The sequence below is a fragment of the Garra rufa genome, chromosome 2, assembly GCF_049309525.1.
Source record: "Garra rufa chromosome 2, GarRuf1.0, whole genome shotgun sequence".
NCBI lineage: Eukaryota > Metazoa > Chordata > Actinopteri > Cypriniformes > Cyprinidae > Garra > Garra rufa.
The window spans coordinates 19384270-19403700 of NC_133362.1; the positions used below are offsets into that span (position 1 = coordinate 19384270).

Here is a 19431-nt window from a genome sequence, read left to right on the forward strand (position 1 = left end):
ATTTTAATTTTAAAGCAGACACTCCATCGCATATGCCATATGGGTAGATTTTAGAGTAGATAGATTTTATTCTCAGACTTTAAACGGTTGTGTCATATTAGACTGATTGAAATACAAGGTCGGTGTTTCGCATTTTGTACTGTTTGCATGTCCGGTTTCTAAGCACTGGTGTAGTATTTTAAGAGCGGACTTTTATTTTGGTGTTTTCGCCGTGGACTCAGTGACGCGTTGAGGGTATGTTAGCCTATGCTGTTGTCTCTGTTACGCATCTATAGGCAATGCACTTCTGCTAAATGTGATTTCATATTCCTGTCGTTAATCTGGTGAGGAACTCTTGTTAATATCATTTATTTTTATGGATATGTGGCACAGAATTACAAAAAAGCTGCATTTGGTTATCAGTTGAGTGAGATGAATCTTTACAGCTCTTCCTGCAGTTTATTTTATGACGTAACTTACCTGCTAACATACAGTACCCGCAGACAGATTTACGATGATCGTAAAGTTATACAAAACCACAGGCTTATAATTAGTGTATTTATGTTTATGACATGAGATTTAATTTTATTATGCAACTTTAAGAATACCATTATGCGTGTTTTGCAGCTGGTTTTATATCTTCAGGACAGATTGATAATACGACTTAAATAAATAAGTGAACCTGGACCACAAAACCAGTCTTAAGTAACACGGGTATATTTGTAGCATTAGCCAAAAATGCATTGTATGGGTAAAAATTGCAGAATGACAAAAAATCATTAGGATATTAAGCGAAGGTCATGTTTCATAAATATATTTTTCTTTATGGAAATTTCTTATCAGAAATATACATTACCCTTAATTTCTGATTAGTAACATACACTGCTAAGAACTTCGCCTTTATAAAGGCGATTATCTCAATTTTTAGATTTTTAGATGCACCTTCAGACACTCACTTTCTCACTTTTGTCTTCTCATTATTATTCTCAGTAAATTGTTTGTGGACGGCTATGTTGCCTGTAGTGGTGGTGCATGGAGGTGCTGGTCATATTCCTAAAGACAAAGCTGAACTCTCTACTATTGGTGTAAAGGAGGCAGCCAGGATTGGGTATGCCATCCTCGAGAAAGGCGGAAGTGCCATGGATGCTGTGGTTGCAGCAGTGGCCCTGATGGAGAACAACCCAAGATTCAATGCAGGTACCCATCAGTTAATAACTCTCATATTTCCTGTCTAATAGCTAATAAATACTACATCCAGGGTAAATCGAAAACTCAGGTTATGCCCATATGTCATAGGTCGGGGGTCAGTGCTAAACGTGAAGGGGGAGGTGGAGATGGATGCGTTGGTAATGGATGGCAAGACTCTACGTAGTGGGGCTGTTTCAGCGGTCAGAAGAATTGCTAACCCAGTGCACCTGGCCAGGCTTGTCATGGAGAAGGTATTGTTGTAAAATCCATAACATATTCCTAAATTTTTTGAGTAATCTAACATCTATCAAGAAGTTTTATACGCAGTAAGTAGGGAATACTAGGCTCTATGCTATCATATGCTTGTTGCCTACATTGAATGCAGTCAATGCGTTTAAAATAATCAAAATAGTAATGCGATTTTGTTTGTCCTTTTTCTGGAGACCGAACACTTGTGTCTGACAGCTGAAGGGGCCTCTAAGTTTGCCAGAAGCATGGGTGTACCGGAAGTGCCTGAGGAGTCATTGATCACAGACTATGCCAAGATGCGCTGGAAGAAGAACCTAAAGCCAGATGCCAACCCAGTGGAATGCCAAATGTAAAGCTTTTTATGTAATGAAAACTGGTACAAAGTGCTGACATAATGCTTTTGGCATAAGATGTCTAATGTCTAGAACTTCAACTAAGAAGTAAGAGTTGCAATAATAGTAAAAGGGATTGTTCACCCAAAAATTAAAATTACTTAAGAGCTGAATGACGTTTGTTCTGCTTTGAAACACAACAGATTATATATACACAACTGATAAAAGGATTAGAATAATTAAGATTGATTGATTGATTGATTTTTGCTCACCAAGGCTACATTTATTTTTCTACATACGTGACCCTGGACCACAAAACCAGTCTTAAGTAGCACGGGTATATTTGTAGCATAAGCCAAAAATACATTGTATAGGTCAAAATGATTGATTTTTCTTTTATGCCAAAATCATTGGGATATTAAGTAAAGATCATGTTCAATGCATATATTTTGTAAATGTACTACCGTAAATATATCAAAATTTAATTTTTGATTAGTAATGTGCATTGCTAAGAACTTAATTTAAACAACTTTAAAGGTGATTTTCTCAGTATTTTTTTTTTCAGATTCCAGATTTTCAAATAGTTGTATCTCGGTCAAATATGGTCCTATCCTAACAAACCATCATCGCATTCAGAAATTGACCCTTATGACTGGTTTTGTGGTCCATAGTCACGTATATTTATTATTTTTTCTTTCTTTCTTACTTACTTTCTAATGAGCTATTCCTGTGCTACCAGAATGAGTAAGACATTTTGTGTGTAAAGCCATTTTGTATTCATATGTTTCAGGGGCAAGATGGGAACAGTCGGCGCAGTAGCTGTGGACAAAGACGGAAACATTGCTTGTGCCACATCCACTGGTGGAATGATAAATAAAATGGAGGGTCGTGTGGGAGACACGCCATGTGTTGGTAAATCCAAACCTCCTGCTTTATGTATATTAGGGGTCTTGATTTGATTTCATTTGCACCACAGAACTCCAGTGTTAATACTTTTTTGGATGGCTTTACGTATCTCTTTCTGTGTTTAAAACTGAAATAGAAGAAAGTATTTTAACTTTTAAAAAAATGACACACTTCACCTTTGATTTGACAAAAAAAAAACTAAGCAGCTGATATGGCAGGGATTGAACCCTAACCTTTGGACATGCAAGAATGTGTGTAATTTTCAGCTGCTCATGAGAGCTTGTTGCCTGCTGAGTTAATATTCAAACAGATCTAATCCCAACTCAGCATACCACACCACATCACCCTACACATACACATTCCCTCAGGACACATTTTAACCTGTGGGAATCACACATACACAGTAGTTAAGAGCTGGTAAACAGCTAAACAGGAGAATAGACTCTGCTGATATAGTCTGCTTTAGTAGGTGAGTAAATAAGCAAACATGTAGACAGTAAGATACTATTAGGTACTTAGGCAGGGAGTACTATCAGGGTTTGCCTCAAACAGGTGGAAGTTTATCCTAGTAGCGTTCCACTGTACCACCTGCAGTACACTTTGCATATATTTACATTTTACAGAATTTCTAAGGGGTTATCTGGTTAACCGGATTGCTGAATGTGAGTTTGTGTAAAGGAAAGATCTCACTCTGGATTTGTGTTTCTTCTGATTCTCAGGATGTGGGGGCTATGCAGATAACAATATTGGGGCTGTCTCACCCACAGGCCATGGGGAAGCCATAATGAAGGTCACGCTGTCTAGACTCATTCTCTTCCACATGGAGCAAGGCATGTGTTACAAGATCAGAACAACTTATTTAGCATTACAACAAACAAAGCTTTGGGGTATTTTTCTTATTTTTTTAGTTAAAAGAATTGCCGTATTTATTAGACAGAATATTTATTATAACCATTATTAATATGATTTTCTAATCTCTGGTCAGTTGTATTAGCACTAGCATATACACCGCGTTCCAAATTATTATGCAAATGATATCTTTCTCTGGTTTTCATAATTAGTCAATGCAAATGACAGTCAGTATAATTTTTAAGTCATCAACCATTAGGGTATAATTCGAATTTTATTGAACAAACCTCCTAATGATAACAGTATTTATTTCAAAAATAAAAAACTGAAAATGCACTGTTCCACATTATTATGCACAACAGAGTTAAAACATTGTATAGGTTGTAAAGAACTGAAAATGGGCATTTGCTGAATTTGCCGCATTAGGTGGTCATATTTACTGAAATCTAAATCTATTTCAATCAAAAACATCCTAACTGGGCAAGTTACATCTTACCATAGGACCCCTTCTTTGATATCGCTATCACAATTCTTGCACCCATTGAATTTGTGAGTTTTTGGAGAGTTTCTGATTGAATTTGTTTGCAGGATGCCATAATAGCCTCCCAGAGCTGCTGTTTTGATGTGAACTGCCTCCCACCCTCATAGATCTTTTGCTTGAGGATGCTCCAAAGGTTCTCAATCTGGTTGAGGTCAGGGGAGGATGGTGGCCACACCATGAGTTTCTCATCTTTTATGCAGATAGCAGCCAATGACACAGAGGTATTATTTGCAGCATGAGATGGTGCATTGTCATGCATGAAGATGATTTTGCTACGGAAGGCACAGTTCTTCTTTTTGTACCATGAAAGAAAGTGGTAAGTCAAAAACTCGACATACTTTGCCGAGGTCATTTTAATACCTTTAGGGATCCTAAAGGGGCCAACCAGCTCTCTCCCTATGATTCCGGCGCCACCTCCTTGTTGTGGTCGCAGCCTTGTTGGGACATGTTCCATCCACTACTCCATCTATCTGGACCATCCAAAGATGCACAACACTCTTCAGTAAACAAGACTGTTTGAAAATGAGTCTTCATGTATGTCTGGGCCCACTGCAACCGTTTCTGCTTGTGAGCATTAGTTAGGAGTGGCCGAATAGTAGGTTTATGCACAACTGCAAGCCTCTGGAGGATCCTACACCTTGATGTTCGCGGGACTCAAGAGGCACCAGCAGCTTCAAAAACCTGTTTGCTACTTTGTAATGGCATTTTAGTAGCTGCTCTCTTTATCTGATGAATTTGTCTGGCAGAAACCTTCCTCATTCTGCCTTTACCTGCACGAACCTGTCTGCTCTGAATCAGCCTCAAATCTCTTCACAGTACAATGATCACGCTTACGTTTTCGTGAAATATCTAATGTTTTCATACCTTGTCCAAAGCATTGCACTATTTGACGCTTTTCGGCAGCAGAGAGACCTTTTTCTTTCCCATAATTGCTTGAAACCTGTGGCCTGCTTAATAATGTGGAACATCCTTCTTAAGTACTTTTCCTTTAATTGGGCTCATTTGGCAAACTATTTATCACAGGTGTCTGAGATTCATTTCAGTGATCCAAAGAGCCATGAGACACAATACCATCCATGAGTTTAATTGAAAAACAAAAAACTGTGTTTATGACACTTACATACAATTTGCATAATAATTTGGAACGCGGTGTATACTAGGATGAGCAGTAAAAGTGACAGTACAGACATACATAATGCTGCAAAAAAAAAATCTAATTTAAATAAATGCCGTTCTTTTTAACTTTCTATTCATCAAAGAATCCTGAAATTTTTTTTTAGCACAGATTCCACAAAAAATATTAAGCAGGAAATAAAGGGACATTTTACTCACCCCTTTGTCATCCAAGATGTTCATGTCTTTCTTTCTTCAGTCGTAAAGAAATTAAGTTTTTTGAGGAAGACATTTCAGGACCTCAAATGCTGGTCTTGTCTAGCTCTGTGTGTATTCTGTGCTTAAGACAGTTAGGGTAGGTCGAAAAACTCCCATCTCACTTTCTCCTCCAACTTCAAAATCGTCCTACATCGCTGCAGAAGTACCGACCCAATGTTTACAAAGTTAATGTGCAAAGAAGATCAAACACCCTTTACAAAAAAGGCAAAACGGTGATTTTGAAGTTGGAGGAAAAGATTATATTAGAATTTTCTGATATACCCTAACTGTCTTGAATTGGAATACACAGAGTACACGCAAGAGCTAGACAAGACCAGCATTTGAGGTTAAAAAATATATATAAATTTAATAGTAGCTATGGTTTTTGCTAGATAAGACCCTTCTTCCTTGGCTGGGATCGTTTAGAGCCCTTTGAAGCTGCATATAAATTACATTTTGGAAGTTCAAACTCACGGGCCCCATAGAAGTCCAATATATGGAAAAGCTGTCGTAAAGAAATTGTTTTTTGAGGAAAACATTTTAGGACCTCAAATGCTAGTCTTGTTTATCTCTGCGTGCACTCCATGTTTAAGACAGTTAGGGTAGGTCAGTGGTTCTCAAAGTGGGGGGCGCACGAGTATTGCAGGGGGGGCGCTGGCCATCAGCAGAAAAATAAATATAAAAACGTAAACAGCCAAAGGACGTAACGAATGGGAGATGGATCGGTGTGTGAAAGAGAAGAGAAAACCATAGATGAATTTGCTCAGACCCAGTCAGGTGCTGGTCATTCAAAAGCTCAATGCAGGGCTTCAAAGTTAAAATTATTTGCAACTTTGTCACGTCCAGCAGAGATGTCACTGACACTGCGCTCCGCTGAACTGCAGCATTCTGGCGCCTCAGTCTCGGTGTACTGTACAAATCGGCATACATTGACAAATGATAACTCAGCGGCAGAGTTCAGCTCATGCAGGGGCGTAATTTCCACTTGGGGCTTTTCAAAATCCTGTTTGTGTCCTCCCACTTTCAAATGGTTTTGTAAAAGTAATGTCTTGTATTGTAGAATGCACGCTCAGCGCCGCTGATTCGCGCGATCGTTAAAATGAAACCGAAAGTAAAACGCGCACATGCATTCAAAAGCAATTTTAATACCCCACGTTTACAGAGCTACTCCCCAATGCGCGCAAATTAGGCTACATAAAATATCGAAGCTGTTATTAGTATGTGGGCTATAATAAGTTGTATAGTTGTCTATAACTCTGTATCATGGTGGGAAAATTCGGAAAATATACTTGTTATATATAGTGCACAACAAAACGTTATCGTGACAGGCCTACTTTGAACAGCAGTGTATTTCATTATTGTCTATGGCAATAGTGAAATACATTTGAAATCAATTTAATGTCTTACGTATTACTACTTTTCCTAATAACACAAGTTATAATATCTGTGTCTCAAAACAACTGACTGCCAATTGTAGTAAAAATAAAATTGGATGACTTGGGTATTAATTTTAATATATAGTACATGGTAAGCAAGTAATAAAAACATTGCTTGGAATAACTAGGAAGTTGTAAGAGACAACTAAAGTTGGATTGGAACACATGTTAGATTGTAATTAAAATGTTAAATTAAATTACCCTAGATCACCAAAATTGATCTCACTAAATTACCAAAGTTTGGAAACACCCTTGGCAAAGTGTGATTTTGGATGATCTCAGCATAGTGTGAATTATCGTTGGGCAATCCTTCAGGAGACTTGGAGTAATATATCAAGTTAATGTTTGAATAAACTGACAGCTCGGATGCCCAGATTATGCAGAGCTGTAATAGCTGCTAATAGTGGATATTTTGATGAATCAAAAAGTTTTTTTTTATGTATAAACTGTTTATGCAATATAATGTTTTCGTAGTTTGTGTTGTCCTTTATCAGTGCAAAATGATCACAAATGAAAAAGGATTAATGCCAATATTGTCCAAAACCCCACTGTTCTTGGACATTTCCAAACTTTTGAAGGGCAGTTCCTAGAAAAAGTAACTGTAGATTAATAATATATAACTTTATATATAGCACATTTACAAGAGCTTTGCATCATGATGGGATCAAAATGTTTATTTTGTGATAATGCCCTTCCTATAGTACATTCTACTGAACATAATTATCATTTTATACCCACCTTTTTCTTCCTGTAAGAGTGGGTGCGGCCATTTGTAAATTTTATAGGTCTGGCTTCTGCACATTCAGCTATTTTTAGCTGTGCAAAACAGCTTGTTTTGCTGCAAATTGGTGTGTCTTACCATGTTATTTTAATGTATTATTTTAATTATGAACACACTGGTTTGTAGTACAAACATTGTTGTTATTCTACTCATTATTTCCCTGTAGCGGATAATAAAAAAACGGCCTACTTCAGCGTTGAAGAAAGAGGTGGATAAAGAAAAGATAATCTAGCCATATGACCAACTGATTTCTCCCTGCCTGTGTACTGTGCACTTGTAATTGGTAGTTTTATTATTACTGCATGACATCTTTAAATGTCACATCTTGGACCATAAATCATTTTGCACTGTAATACTAAATTAGAAGCAACAGGTATATTGACATAAGCTCATATGAACAGTTCACATGTGTTCATGATTAGCTGTGCGACCAATTCCTGGCAGCATTTTAGTGAATAAATAGCTTGAATTACTGCAGCTACACATTAACTGGAGATCTAGGGCCTCATTAAGTTGCTTGACCTCAAGTCTGTTTAGGTAAACATTACTCACTTCATGGGTCTGAGTAAAAACAATTTAAGTCAGTCTCATACCATGCGTTATGTAAAACCACCTCCAGCACCATTTACAATGAGTAGACTCATGGGAGTCAGAGGTGTAGAGCTGTCTGAACAGTACAGTAAAGATTAACCTGCCTGCACATCCTCAGAAGGGCATTTCATGTACTGTAACGTGGTCTGACATTACCCAGCCAGTATGTTCTGTAGTGTAAGTTAGGCTTTGTTTTCTGTTGAGGCAATCCATGTTTCTGCTTTTGCCTTGTGTATGTGGAAACACAACAGGAAGTCTTTTTGCTGAAGCAGCAGAGGTCAATCTGTTGATAAGATTTATTTGGTTTCACCTAAGAACCAATCTGTTCAAACCACATAATTTAAAGGAAATTCAAATTTGCAGACAGTATACTCACCCTTAGGCCATCCAAGATGTATACGAGTTTGTTTTTTCATTGAAAAAGATTTGGATAAATTTAGTGTCATATGCTTACCAATGGGTCTTGTGCAGTGAATGGGTGCCGTCAGAGTGAGAGTTCAAACAGCTGATAAAAACATCACAAGTACTTTGCACAACTCATATCTATAAATGAATGTCTTATAAAGCAAACAACTGTCTGCTTGTAATAAACAAATCTATCATCATTAAGATGTTTTTAACTTACAACCATTGCTTCCAGCTAAAATACAAGTCCTCTGTCCATAATATCGCTTTCACCAGAAACAGGAAAAAATATGCACAGATGAAGCTCCATTTACAAGTGAAAACAGTTCTAAACAAACATTTCTGTGGATTTAGATATGAGAGGACAGTGGGCGATAGGGCTGCTCGATTATGGCAAAAATCATAATCAAATTACGATTTAACACGATTATGACTGGGTCCAAAACTTTATATTAGTGATTAATTTAAATATAGCAATACAACAGAAAAAAAGAAAAAAAAAACGGCTTTTTTGGAAATAAAAATACTGAATACTTTTATGCAAGTCTAAACAGCCTACTACAGAAATGAAATGTAATTATTTGGATGTAAAATAAAACGGCGTCTTCACTGCAAGAATTAAACATGCTTTGTTTCTTATTAAAACTACAAAAGCCCTTCATTCAAGAGCAGTGAGTGATTTTTGTTTTTCTTTGTATTTGTTCGTTTTATTAATATTAAGCACAGAGACGGCAGAAGGAATATTATTTGTTGGCGCTTTAAGTGCCACACAGATCTTATATACTGTTACACATGTATTTTCTCAACTGTTTATGATCATTTAAGACATAACTGACAAGGGTTTACATGAATAATCACCAATTGCATGTGAAATTCGGCTTTAATGGAGGAGCAAAAGCGCACCACTGGCAAGGGGACGGAATGGAGCTCAATAATCGTTTCATCTTGAATACTGTATTTTCATGATCGTTTGAAGCTGAAATCGAAATCTAAACTTTTTCTATTGGAGGAAGTGTTATTATGGACTTGTATTTTGGCCAGAAGTGACAGTTTAAAGTCAAAACGCCTTAATGATGGATTTGTTTCTTACAAACACAGCTTTTTGCTTCACAAGACAATAACTGATGTACTGCAGTTGTATGGATTACTTGTTGATTATTGTTATCAGCTGTTTGGACTCTCATTCTTCCGGCACCCATTCACTGCAGAGGATCCACTGATAAACAAGTGTTGCTAAATTTATCCAAATCTGTTCTGATGAACAAACTAACTCATCTATGTCTTTGATGACCTGAGGTCTTTTAAACTAGCTCCTTTATCGTGTGTTACATGGTCATCTGGCAGAAGGATCTGGAATGATAATACCATGTGCTACAATGTACTTACTAGTCAACTGTATTTTGAAATCACTTACTTGTATGGTTCAATTATTTATGTGTTCTTCTATATTCTCTAGGCAAGACGCCAGAGGAGGCTAGTGACCTGGCTCTTACGTTTATGAAGGAACGGGTGAATGGTCTTGGCGGGGCGGTGGTGGTAGATCCAAAAGGAACCTGGGCAGCTCGGTTTAGCAGTTTTCAGATGGCATGGGCTGCTGCCCAGCAGGGTGAACTCCACTATGGGCTATACCATGGCGAAAACGTTGTTGAGCCTCTACAGGAGAATATATAATAAACACACATACATATACTCTCAGACATGTTTAGGTGATTGTATTTTTATAATCAGCAGCGAATACAAAGGGATGTCAGTTTTACTACCAGTCAAAAGTTTTTGAACAGTAAGATTTGTAATGTTTTTTAAAGAAATCTCTTATGCACAACAAGCTTCATTAAAGTACAGCCAAAAAAGTACAATTTTGAAATATTTGTACCATTTAAAATAACTGTTTTCTATTTGAATATATTTTAAAACGTAATTTATTCTTGTGATTTCAAAGCTGAATTAGTAGCATCATGTTGAAAACCACTGAGTAACTTTTTTTTTTAGGTTTCTCTGATGAATAGAAAGTTCAGAAGAACGGCGTTAATGTGAAATAGAAATCTTTTGTAATGTTTTAAATGTCTTTATCATCGCTTTTAATCAATTTAAAGCATCCCTGCTATATAAAAGTATTAATTTCTATAATAAAAAATTATACTGACTCCAAGATTTTGAATGGTGTACTGTTTAATGTTACAAAAGCTTTTATTTCAGATAAATGCTGATCTTTGGATCTTTCTATTAATCAAAGAATTCTGAAAAAAAAATTACTCAACTGTTTTAAATATTGCTAATAATAGTAATGTTTCTTGAACAGCAAATCAGCATATTAGAATCATTTCTGAAGGATCATGTGACACTAAAGACTGGAGTAATGATGCGAAAAATGTAGCTTTTATCAAAGGAATAAATTACATTTTAAAGCATATTCATATTCTTTAAATATTTCAAACTTTTACTGTTTTTTGCTGTACGTTGAATTAATTAAATGCAGGCTTGGTGAGTCTTTAAAAACATTAAAAATCTTACTGTTCAAAACATTTGACTGGTAGTGTACATACCTTATGGCAGTGAAAAAAAATAACTATTGTAACACTCCTTTTTGAGGACAGTGGACCTGCCCTTAGTGGTAATACTATATGTTCTCCACTAGATGGAGATAAATTATGTTTTTACAACCAAGTGAGTTTAATTTGTTGTAAAGTGCAGGGCACATTTAAAGGCATAGTCCACCCCAAAACGCTAATCCTGTCATCATTTACTCACCCCTCAAGTTGTTCCAAACCTGTTTGAGTTTCTTTCTTATGTTGAGGCCAAAAGAATAATATTGGTAAGAAAACAGTTAATGGTAGCTAAAGACGTCCATAGTTTGGATATATCTTTGAAATATCATCTTTTGTGTGAGTAAATGTTGACAGAATTTTCATTTTTGGATGGACTATCCAATTTTAATTACAAAATAGTAAAAATAAATGTTGTACATATTTTGCAGCTGAAGTGTCGGTGAATATAAGATAAAAATGTTTACATGTGCCATAAATACACCTGTGAACCTAAGTCACAATGTCTTGGCAGACTTACCAGACTGGTTTTATAACTGACTTTGAAGAAAAGAAATGATGATTAATTCTTGAAGTAGTTCTGCGTATCATTTCCTTCTCTAGTCTGAAAGAGAAAGCAGATTGTTAAATCAGCACAGAATATTTTTAACCAATAGGTAATGTTGACTTTTGAACAAGCAATGCAGCAATTGTCTATATTCTGTGAGAAAGTTTGACAAATGAAACTTTGTAACGCATTTAAGTGTGTTTGTATCATAACACTATTTAGACTGATTATGTTGGCTGAATATCTGTTTGAAGGTGGAAATGTGCTGTGCAGAAAATAAATTCTTGTTGTTGTGGGTCACTTATGTGCTATTTTAAATTAACAGCTACTGATAACATCAGTTGTGTTGTTTTCATCTACAGTATAGTGAGGTAACGTGGCCTTCAAATCTTAATGCCCTGACCCTCATGACAGTTTAAGTACACAAGCTTCTGCTTATTGTGTCAACACACAGGCCAGCTTGCAAGTTCCAACTGTGAATTGTCTTTATAATGATCAACAACCCCAAAGCAGTTTTTCTGCCCTCGGCGGTCAGTTTGTGTTCAAAATATTCCACACGGAGCATGCAAAACAGCATCAGCGTTTGTCCTCTCAAAGACACAGCTGACAAGTTATGACCTCTCTGTCCTTTTGTGTCTTATTTAACCCTTAAACCTGCAGGGACATAAAAAGAAATACATAAAAGTGAATTAAATTATTTGGGTATACATCAAATAATACACTTTCAAGTTCTAAATGAATAAAAATATGCTGTTTTAAAGTTGAATCTCTTATAAAAACAGTCCAAAAGAGATTAGTTTTTACCTCAAGGTCAGTAACCTTCATGTGGCATGGTGCCATGCTACTTTTAGATAAAAGTAGTGAGTTCATGCCTTATTTTTGTGTACCACTTTCTAGTCATTTATGCTGAATAGCTGCAGCTTTAATATTTAGTATCTTGTTTAAATATTTTTATTGGTTCCACTCACTCACTGTCTCCCACATCAATATGTATAATATGTTTATGAGGAAAATGTATTATAAAACTCAAGATTAAGTGTATTTTAGCTAAGTGAACTGCATTTATTTTGGAGTGAATATATTTTAGAATATACTAAGCAAATGGAAACACTTTATAATAAGGTCTCATTTGTTAACATTAGTTAATGTGTCAACTAACATAAACGAACAATGAACAATACCTTTATGGCAGTATTTATTCATCATTGTTAATGTTTGTAAATAAAAAATACAGCTCATCGTTTGTTCATGTTAGTTATCTAAACACGGAATTAGCTGCAATGCGTTCATTTTAAATTTATATTTTTATTTTACATTAATATTTTGCATTTAGATATTTAGCAATAGAGGAACGATGCCAGCAATATTGCGAGTGACAATTTTTAGGTTTATTTCTTAGAAAGCTAGACCAGGAAACAAGCTAGAACAAAAGCGAAATGCATTTTTTTTATGAACCTATGTGGATTTAATCATAATGCAACACATTTGTATTTCAAATATAAAAGCGCAGCGGTCAAGGGGTCATTCAGTGAATGTAAACGCTGGCACCATCATGAATATGAGCGCTTCGCTTGCTGATTGGTCAGCATTCGATAGCGACGACAGAAAAGGGGCGGGTCTAAACTCAGGAATCCGCATAGAAAAAGTCAGGAGTGACAGATTGCCCGGAGTGGCTGACAGCTTTACAGTGGGCTCGGACGACGACGAAGTCAAGCAGCCCCTATTCTTACAGTTGCCATCTTACAAAGCTTTATCATAGACTCTTAACACCGTGTAGACATTGTAAAAGAGCGACGCTACCAAACTTCAACCAAACCATCATAATATTACTTGATTATAACGGTCGCTTTCTATTTTTGTCGCGTCGCGTGAGATAATTACGTAATTACGCACTTGTGGCGGTTCCCAGCAGCTTATACAAATGCATTGCGCTTGTTTGCTTTGACCAAGAACTTTAAATCACGTGGGAACGGGTTTTCGTGAAGTCAAAGAGATGATAAAGTTATTACGAAGACGAAGAACACGGCAAGGATCTGTCGAAGTGGAGATGACATCCTCTCTGGACGTTTATACATTTTCTCACAAGGCATTTGTGCTGTCAGCGCTGGAGGAAAAGTCACGGACATCTGCGAAGAAGTTTGCAAAAGAAAGTTCATCAGACGGATCTTTCTTAGAAATACAGACATTCTGATTGTAACTTAGGTGAGTGGTCAATTCATATGCTGCATTAAGAGTTTGTATTTGTAGATTTATTAAAGAAGGCAGTCCAACAAGTCTGCTCAGCGGTGTCCAGGAAATGGCTCCGTTATGAGGGAAAATATTAAATGTTAGATACTATATATGTATTTAATCGATTTTTTGTAATAAAACAAAATGACAGGCACAGATGAATATCAACACTGAATCGGCCATAAGCACGAGGTTTTAGATATTCACCCATGTTGATGTTAAATACTACAAGCGGTTTGTAAGCGTTACAGTAATTAAGATACAATCGTAAGTAATTAATATTATGACTGGCCAGTTTGGACTTACCTGTCTACTCAGCCTATAAAGCTTTTTGTGTCACCAAGCAACTCACACACTAAAAGCTGGTCTGGAGCTCTTTGTAAGAGTGGAGCGGAGTGACATATTTCCTCAAAGGTCTAATCACCCGGTTCCTGCTCCAGTCCGGGTTTTTCATTTCCTGCTCAGTATTGAGAGAAACCCGCTCAGAGAGATAAGTGAGCGAAAACATCGACGCCCTGATTTTCAAAATCGCTGCTCTGTTCAGGTAAAAATCACATAAATCCGCTTTCATAGACCTTGGGCAGGATAGACGCCAAATTAATTTTGTGCGGAGTTTTTGTCTACTGAAAGTTTCTTTAGAAAGTATTTTGTCAGCTTAACAGTTGGCTTGTTATTAAACTACAGTACAAATCAATCAAACACATTGTACTTCTAATCCTCACAGCCTCATTTTCATCCCTGTCAAAAAATTGAATATGGCGCTCCGACTTTAAACAGTGGCGCATTCAGAAGTGGAGTAAGGCTATGTTCACACTTGGCATCTTGTTTTAAACTGTCAGGGTCCTTTTTACATTATAATTCAATGGAGTAAACAGTGTTTTCAAAAAAGTCCTGAGCGCTTTTTTAAACGCCACTGTCGGCGTCTTTTTCTGCAGCTCAGAGTGTCTATTTAAGTTGAAAAAAAGTTTAACTTTTCTGAAGTTATTTATCAGTGACAGATTTCAACCGCAGCTTCAATGGATATTTATAATGTAGGAGGCGGGACACTTCGAATTCTAGAGAGCATTTGATTGGACGGAAAGTTTGATGAGAAGCTGAAGTGCAGGGTGATGTCATCAAAATGGTTGATCCATATTGGCGGAAGTTAGAGAGTGTAAGTTATGAATGCTTTTATTTTCTAAATGTGAATTTTGTCATTGTTTTGGAGCACACTAGCTTATAAATAACCTTAAGGCTAACATATTCATGTTAAAAGCCAAAAACCTGTAGTTTTTTGTTTAATTTTGATTTCACAGGGACTTTAAGACCTGTTTGCGGCAAGAAATAGTTTGCTACATATTAGTTTGATAACTATATTAGCACCAACACCAATAAATATTAATGTTCTGTTTTTTATAAGAGCACACTGCAGTTTTGTCCTCCACTGCTTTACAAATAATATAAAAAGAAAACATTTAGTTTTAATGGGTCACATACACAAATTTATTGTAATTTACATTTAATTTAATTTACCATTCTAATTTCGTCGATTAACGGATAGAAAATGAACATTGTAATGTTTAAGAATTAGCTCAGCAGAGAGTAGGTGGACTTTAGTGGCTGTTTGAACACATTTGATCACATGAGCGTCAAATGCATTTTTGACTCCCTCTGGAAGTGGTCGAAAGTGGAGACGTTTTAGACCCTGTTTATCTTAATATCAGGTGTAAACCGGGCTTGTGAGCTTTTCAATGTCAAAATAATTCTGATTGGCTATTAATGTTTTTACTGCACTGTTCCAATGTGCCATTAGTGTTATAGTTGTAGTGTGGACTTCCCTATTCTCACAGAATTAGAATGATTAGTAAACATTTTTATCTTTTTTGTCCTTGATTTGAACAGCTCTTTAGTCTTTGAACAGTAAGAATATGTAGGCCAGCATTTCCTTCTTATCTTATTGTCACATCTGTGCCACAGTACATTACTCTGAGTTATTTTCTATGCATCAGTGAAACAGCCAATCAAATGTAACCTCAGCAGTGCACAAAGACGAATTAAAAATCTGCAGATTTTGTGTCCCGGATTTGTAGTTGGTTGGGTTGGCATGAGCCAGTGGAGGACAATGTGTCAAGACCTATTCATTAAACCTATCATTACTGCATTTGACACATCAAGTAAGTCTTTTTCACTCTTCGTTTCATGTTTCTTTTCTCATTTCTAATTCAGTTTTGCAAAGCGGCCAGTAGAGTGTAAGTGTCGGGGTGGCATGACTTCCTGCTGACCTCTGAGAGTTAGCGTTTTCTGTTAATCAGTGTTCTGGTGACACAGATGACTTGTTCTCTTGCTGTGAGTTTCGTGCCTGGAATCAGGGAACTGTGTTTAGCTGCCTGTCGAGTGCAAAGGAGTGTGACCTCCAGCAAGGTCAGAGAGGCCTTCGCTCATCTGAATCTGCTTCGGGTGGTTTTGGGTTCCTGGAAAAAAGGAGACAGAGTTAAAGCAATGCGAGTGAATGGAAACAAGTGATTCTGTGTGAAACAGAGGTTAAAAAATCAATGTGTTTTCTCACAAATCAGGTACATCGCATTAGAAATGGGACTTTGTTGTTTTGTTGCATTTAAAGATCAGGAAACACAAGTAAGGGAATACATATTTGTATTTATTAGTATAGACGTATTTCAGTTTTGGAGAACATTCTCATAAAAATAGTCAATAACCGATGCCCTCTGAATCAGACTGATTTGACAAATGTGTTGAATAGGTAACAAGTTGTGGTTACTGTTAAAACCAGAGGAGCATTCTAGGCATTGACCTAACTTCATCTGCCCCATGATAAGTTCGTCCCACAGGGCATCTGCCATCATAAGAAGTGCAGTTTAAGTCTGCGTTAGGGAAGAATGCTTTGATGAGGCCCTTGATCTAGGGGAAATCAGAGTGCCGCTCACAAGGGTGGTATTTTCACCGACTCAGAAAGAACAGGACAATCACTAAATCCTAGAAACAATGTATTCAGGGTTATTTGAGAAGTTTCAGCTTTATTGTACTCTCAGACTCAGTCTCAGATAGAAAGAGAAGGGATAAAGAGGTAGTTGAATATGATTTTTATATATATATATATATATATTAGGGCTGTCAATCGATTAAAATTTTTAATCGCGATTAATCGCATGGTTGTCTTGAGTTAACTCGCGATTAATCGCACATTTTTATCTGTTCTAAATGTACCTTAAATTAACACTTTTTAAAGTTTTTAATACTCTAATCAACATTGGCATGGATGCTTTAAGCAAATATGTGCTTATTATCAGTGAAACCATACTTGACTAGACTAACTTGTTTCAAATGTCATAGATGTTTTTCAAATAACTTGTTCATGTCTATTAGACACATGAAAAAAAGAACATAGAAACACCAGGTTCCCATTACTTCTCTTTCTTTGCACTGAGCAATTTACTTACACAAGCCTGTTTACATTATTTGCAGGACAGGGCAGCTCACTTCTTCTGAACATGCAAAATCTACGTTTATTATTACATTTGTTTGCCTCTAGGTGCCCACATACTGTCATTTGATGCAGCCAAGTTCTCAACAAAACTGTTTCCATTGTTTTGATGTAATATTTCTGTTATCAGACAACCAAAGTAATATGAAATAATAACTGAAAAAAAATCCTGAATTATGATCATGATTCAATCACTGAAAAGAATCATTTACTGGCATCTGGACATAAGTCACTATTCCCTGCATTATTATCGTTGTTTTTAACTTCCTGTTTGAATGCCTTCAGGATCCTTTGACTTTTTAGGTGTTTAGCCATTTAAAGTTATGTGATCCCAAAAACCTGCTTCTTTTATGTTTTAATGTATTGTTTTGGTTATAATGTACTGATTGGAGAGCCTGGTCTCATGCAAATGCGCACTAGCACGACTTTCTGTTTCTATTTGGCGTGCTATTAACAAGCTGAAATTAACTTTGGCGTACATATGATATGCAATTATGCATGTGTTTGACGTGCATTTAATACGCCGTTTTCGCGTGCATACTCGTATGTGGCTTTACGCATCAACCCCACAGCAACAATCCTAACGTAGCCCGACTCCGCTTGCATTCATTAAATATGGCAGAAGTGCCGGTGTACGCAAAAGGATAAAATACAGAAGTACCTGCGTACCGGCCCACTTCAAGCACTGGAATGAACATAACATCTGTTTTAACCGAAAGCGCTGCTCCACTGCCGCTCGCTGAACAGAGCAGACGCAGATATGAAGAGAGGGAGGTGCGCGCGCATTCATTGGGAGACCTCACGCACGTTCAGCAAAACCGAAGAGCCTCAGAAACTATATTGGGTTTGTCCAATTATGTGTTTATGTATTGTTGCTAGACACTTTTCGCTAGGTTGGCAGCACTGCATCCATTTCTTTAACTATGGGCTAGGTAGTGGGTCAAACAGAAATGCGCGCTGCGTTAATCGCGCGTTAATAAAATTAGTGCCGTTAAAATGAATTTGCGTTAACGCGCGATTAACGCGTTAATTTTGACAGCCCTAATATATATATATATATATATATATATATATATATATATATATATGCCTTGTCTGGGAATGTATTATGTTTTAGTAGCATAATACAGCATCTTAACTAGTCAAACTCACCAAGTATATAGTTTGGTCTGGGAGTTATTGATTGATTGAAATTCATCAAGTGGAATGCATCAAAAAATGTGTGTCCCATTAAAAAAAAAAACAGTCTCAAAGTTAATGATAACTGTACCACTTTGAACAAAACCATTGCTAATAATTGATGTGATCAGAGGCCTTGTTTGGGTAGAGGCCGTGTGTCTTTGGACTCGCAGCCAGATCCCTTCCTTTTTTCTTTTAGTCTCGCTCTCCTTCCTTGCTCTCCACCCCTTCCCCCAATTCCCTCTCCCTATGTCTCTGCCTTACTACATGCTATGCGGTTGCCAAGTGCTAAGAATTCGCGGAATGTGGGATTGCAGTGGTCTGATAAAGTTTGCTTTGTTCCCGCCGTGACCTGAACACTGGGAGGGATATGGGACCCTGGGAGTTTCACCAGAGTCAGTGCACAGCAGAGCAGACCCAGTACACAGTCTCAACACACTGTTAAGTGCACACACACTCACACAATTTGAGCCACGTCTTATTAGCAACCTGTTATTTGTTTTACAGCACATGGTGCTGACTGCTGGTGTGTGGATAGGATGGGGATGCATGCTACAAGTTGAATTTACATACATGCAAATTTGAATATGCATATTATAGCTGTTGTAGGCAGGGTACATGGAATGCTCCAAAAATGGAATAGTCTGGTCTTACTTGATTTAACCAGAATAGTTTATCAGACAGAAAATACACTTAAAACACAGAATCAGATTCAGAAAGAGCTGTATTGCCAAATGTGTTCACACACACAAGGAATTTGTCTTGGTGTTAGGAATTTCCAGTACAGAAAGTACAAACATAGTGCAGACATACATAAAATTAAGGTA

The 19431-nt window shown here is 36.9% G+C and overlaps 1 protein-coding gene across 1 annotated transcript; it reads left to right on the forward strand.

Annotated features, from left to right (window-relative positions):
• The first annotated feature begins 216 nt into the window (after positions 1-216).
• On the forward strand, positions 217-12018 carry asrgl1 (asparaginase and isoaspartyl peptidase 1). The gene is made up of 7 exons (XM_073833841.1): positions 217-323; positions 970-1176; positions 1276-1418; positions 1611-1765; positions 2539-2660; positions 3374-3484; positions 10085-12018. Exons 2-7 carry the CDS (start codon positions 990-992, stop codon positions 10297-10299), a joined length of 933 nt encoding a protein of 310 aa, XP_073689942.1. The 5' UTR covers positions 217-323; positions 970-989; the 3' UTR covers positions 10300-12018.
• The last annotated feature ends 7413 nt before the right edge of the window (positions 12019-19431 follow it).

Coding starts and splice junctions, on each gene's coding strand:
- asrgl1 (XM_073833841.1), top strand. CDS start 990: ATGTTGCCTGTAGTGGTGGTGCATGGAGGTGCTGGTCATATTCCTAAA. Junction 1,419..1,610: donor CCAGGCTTGTCATGGAGAAG/GTATTGTTGTAA, acceptor CTTTTTCTGGAG/ACCGAACACTTGTGTCTGAC. Junction 1,766..2,538: donor AACCCAGTGGAATGCCAAAT/GTAAAGCTTTTT, acceptor CATATGTTTCAG/GGGCAAGATGGGAACAGTCG.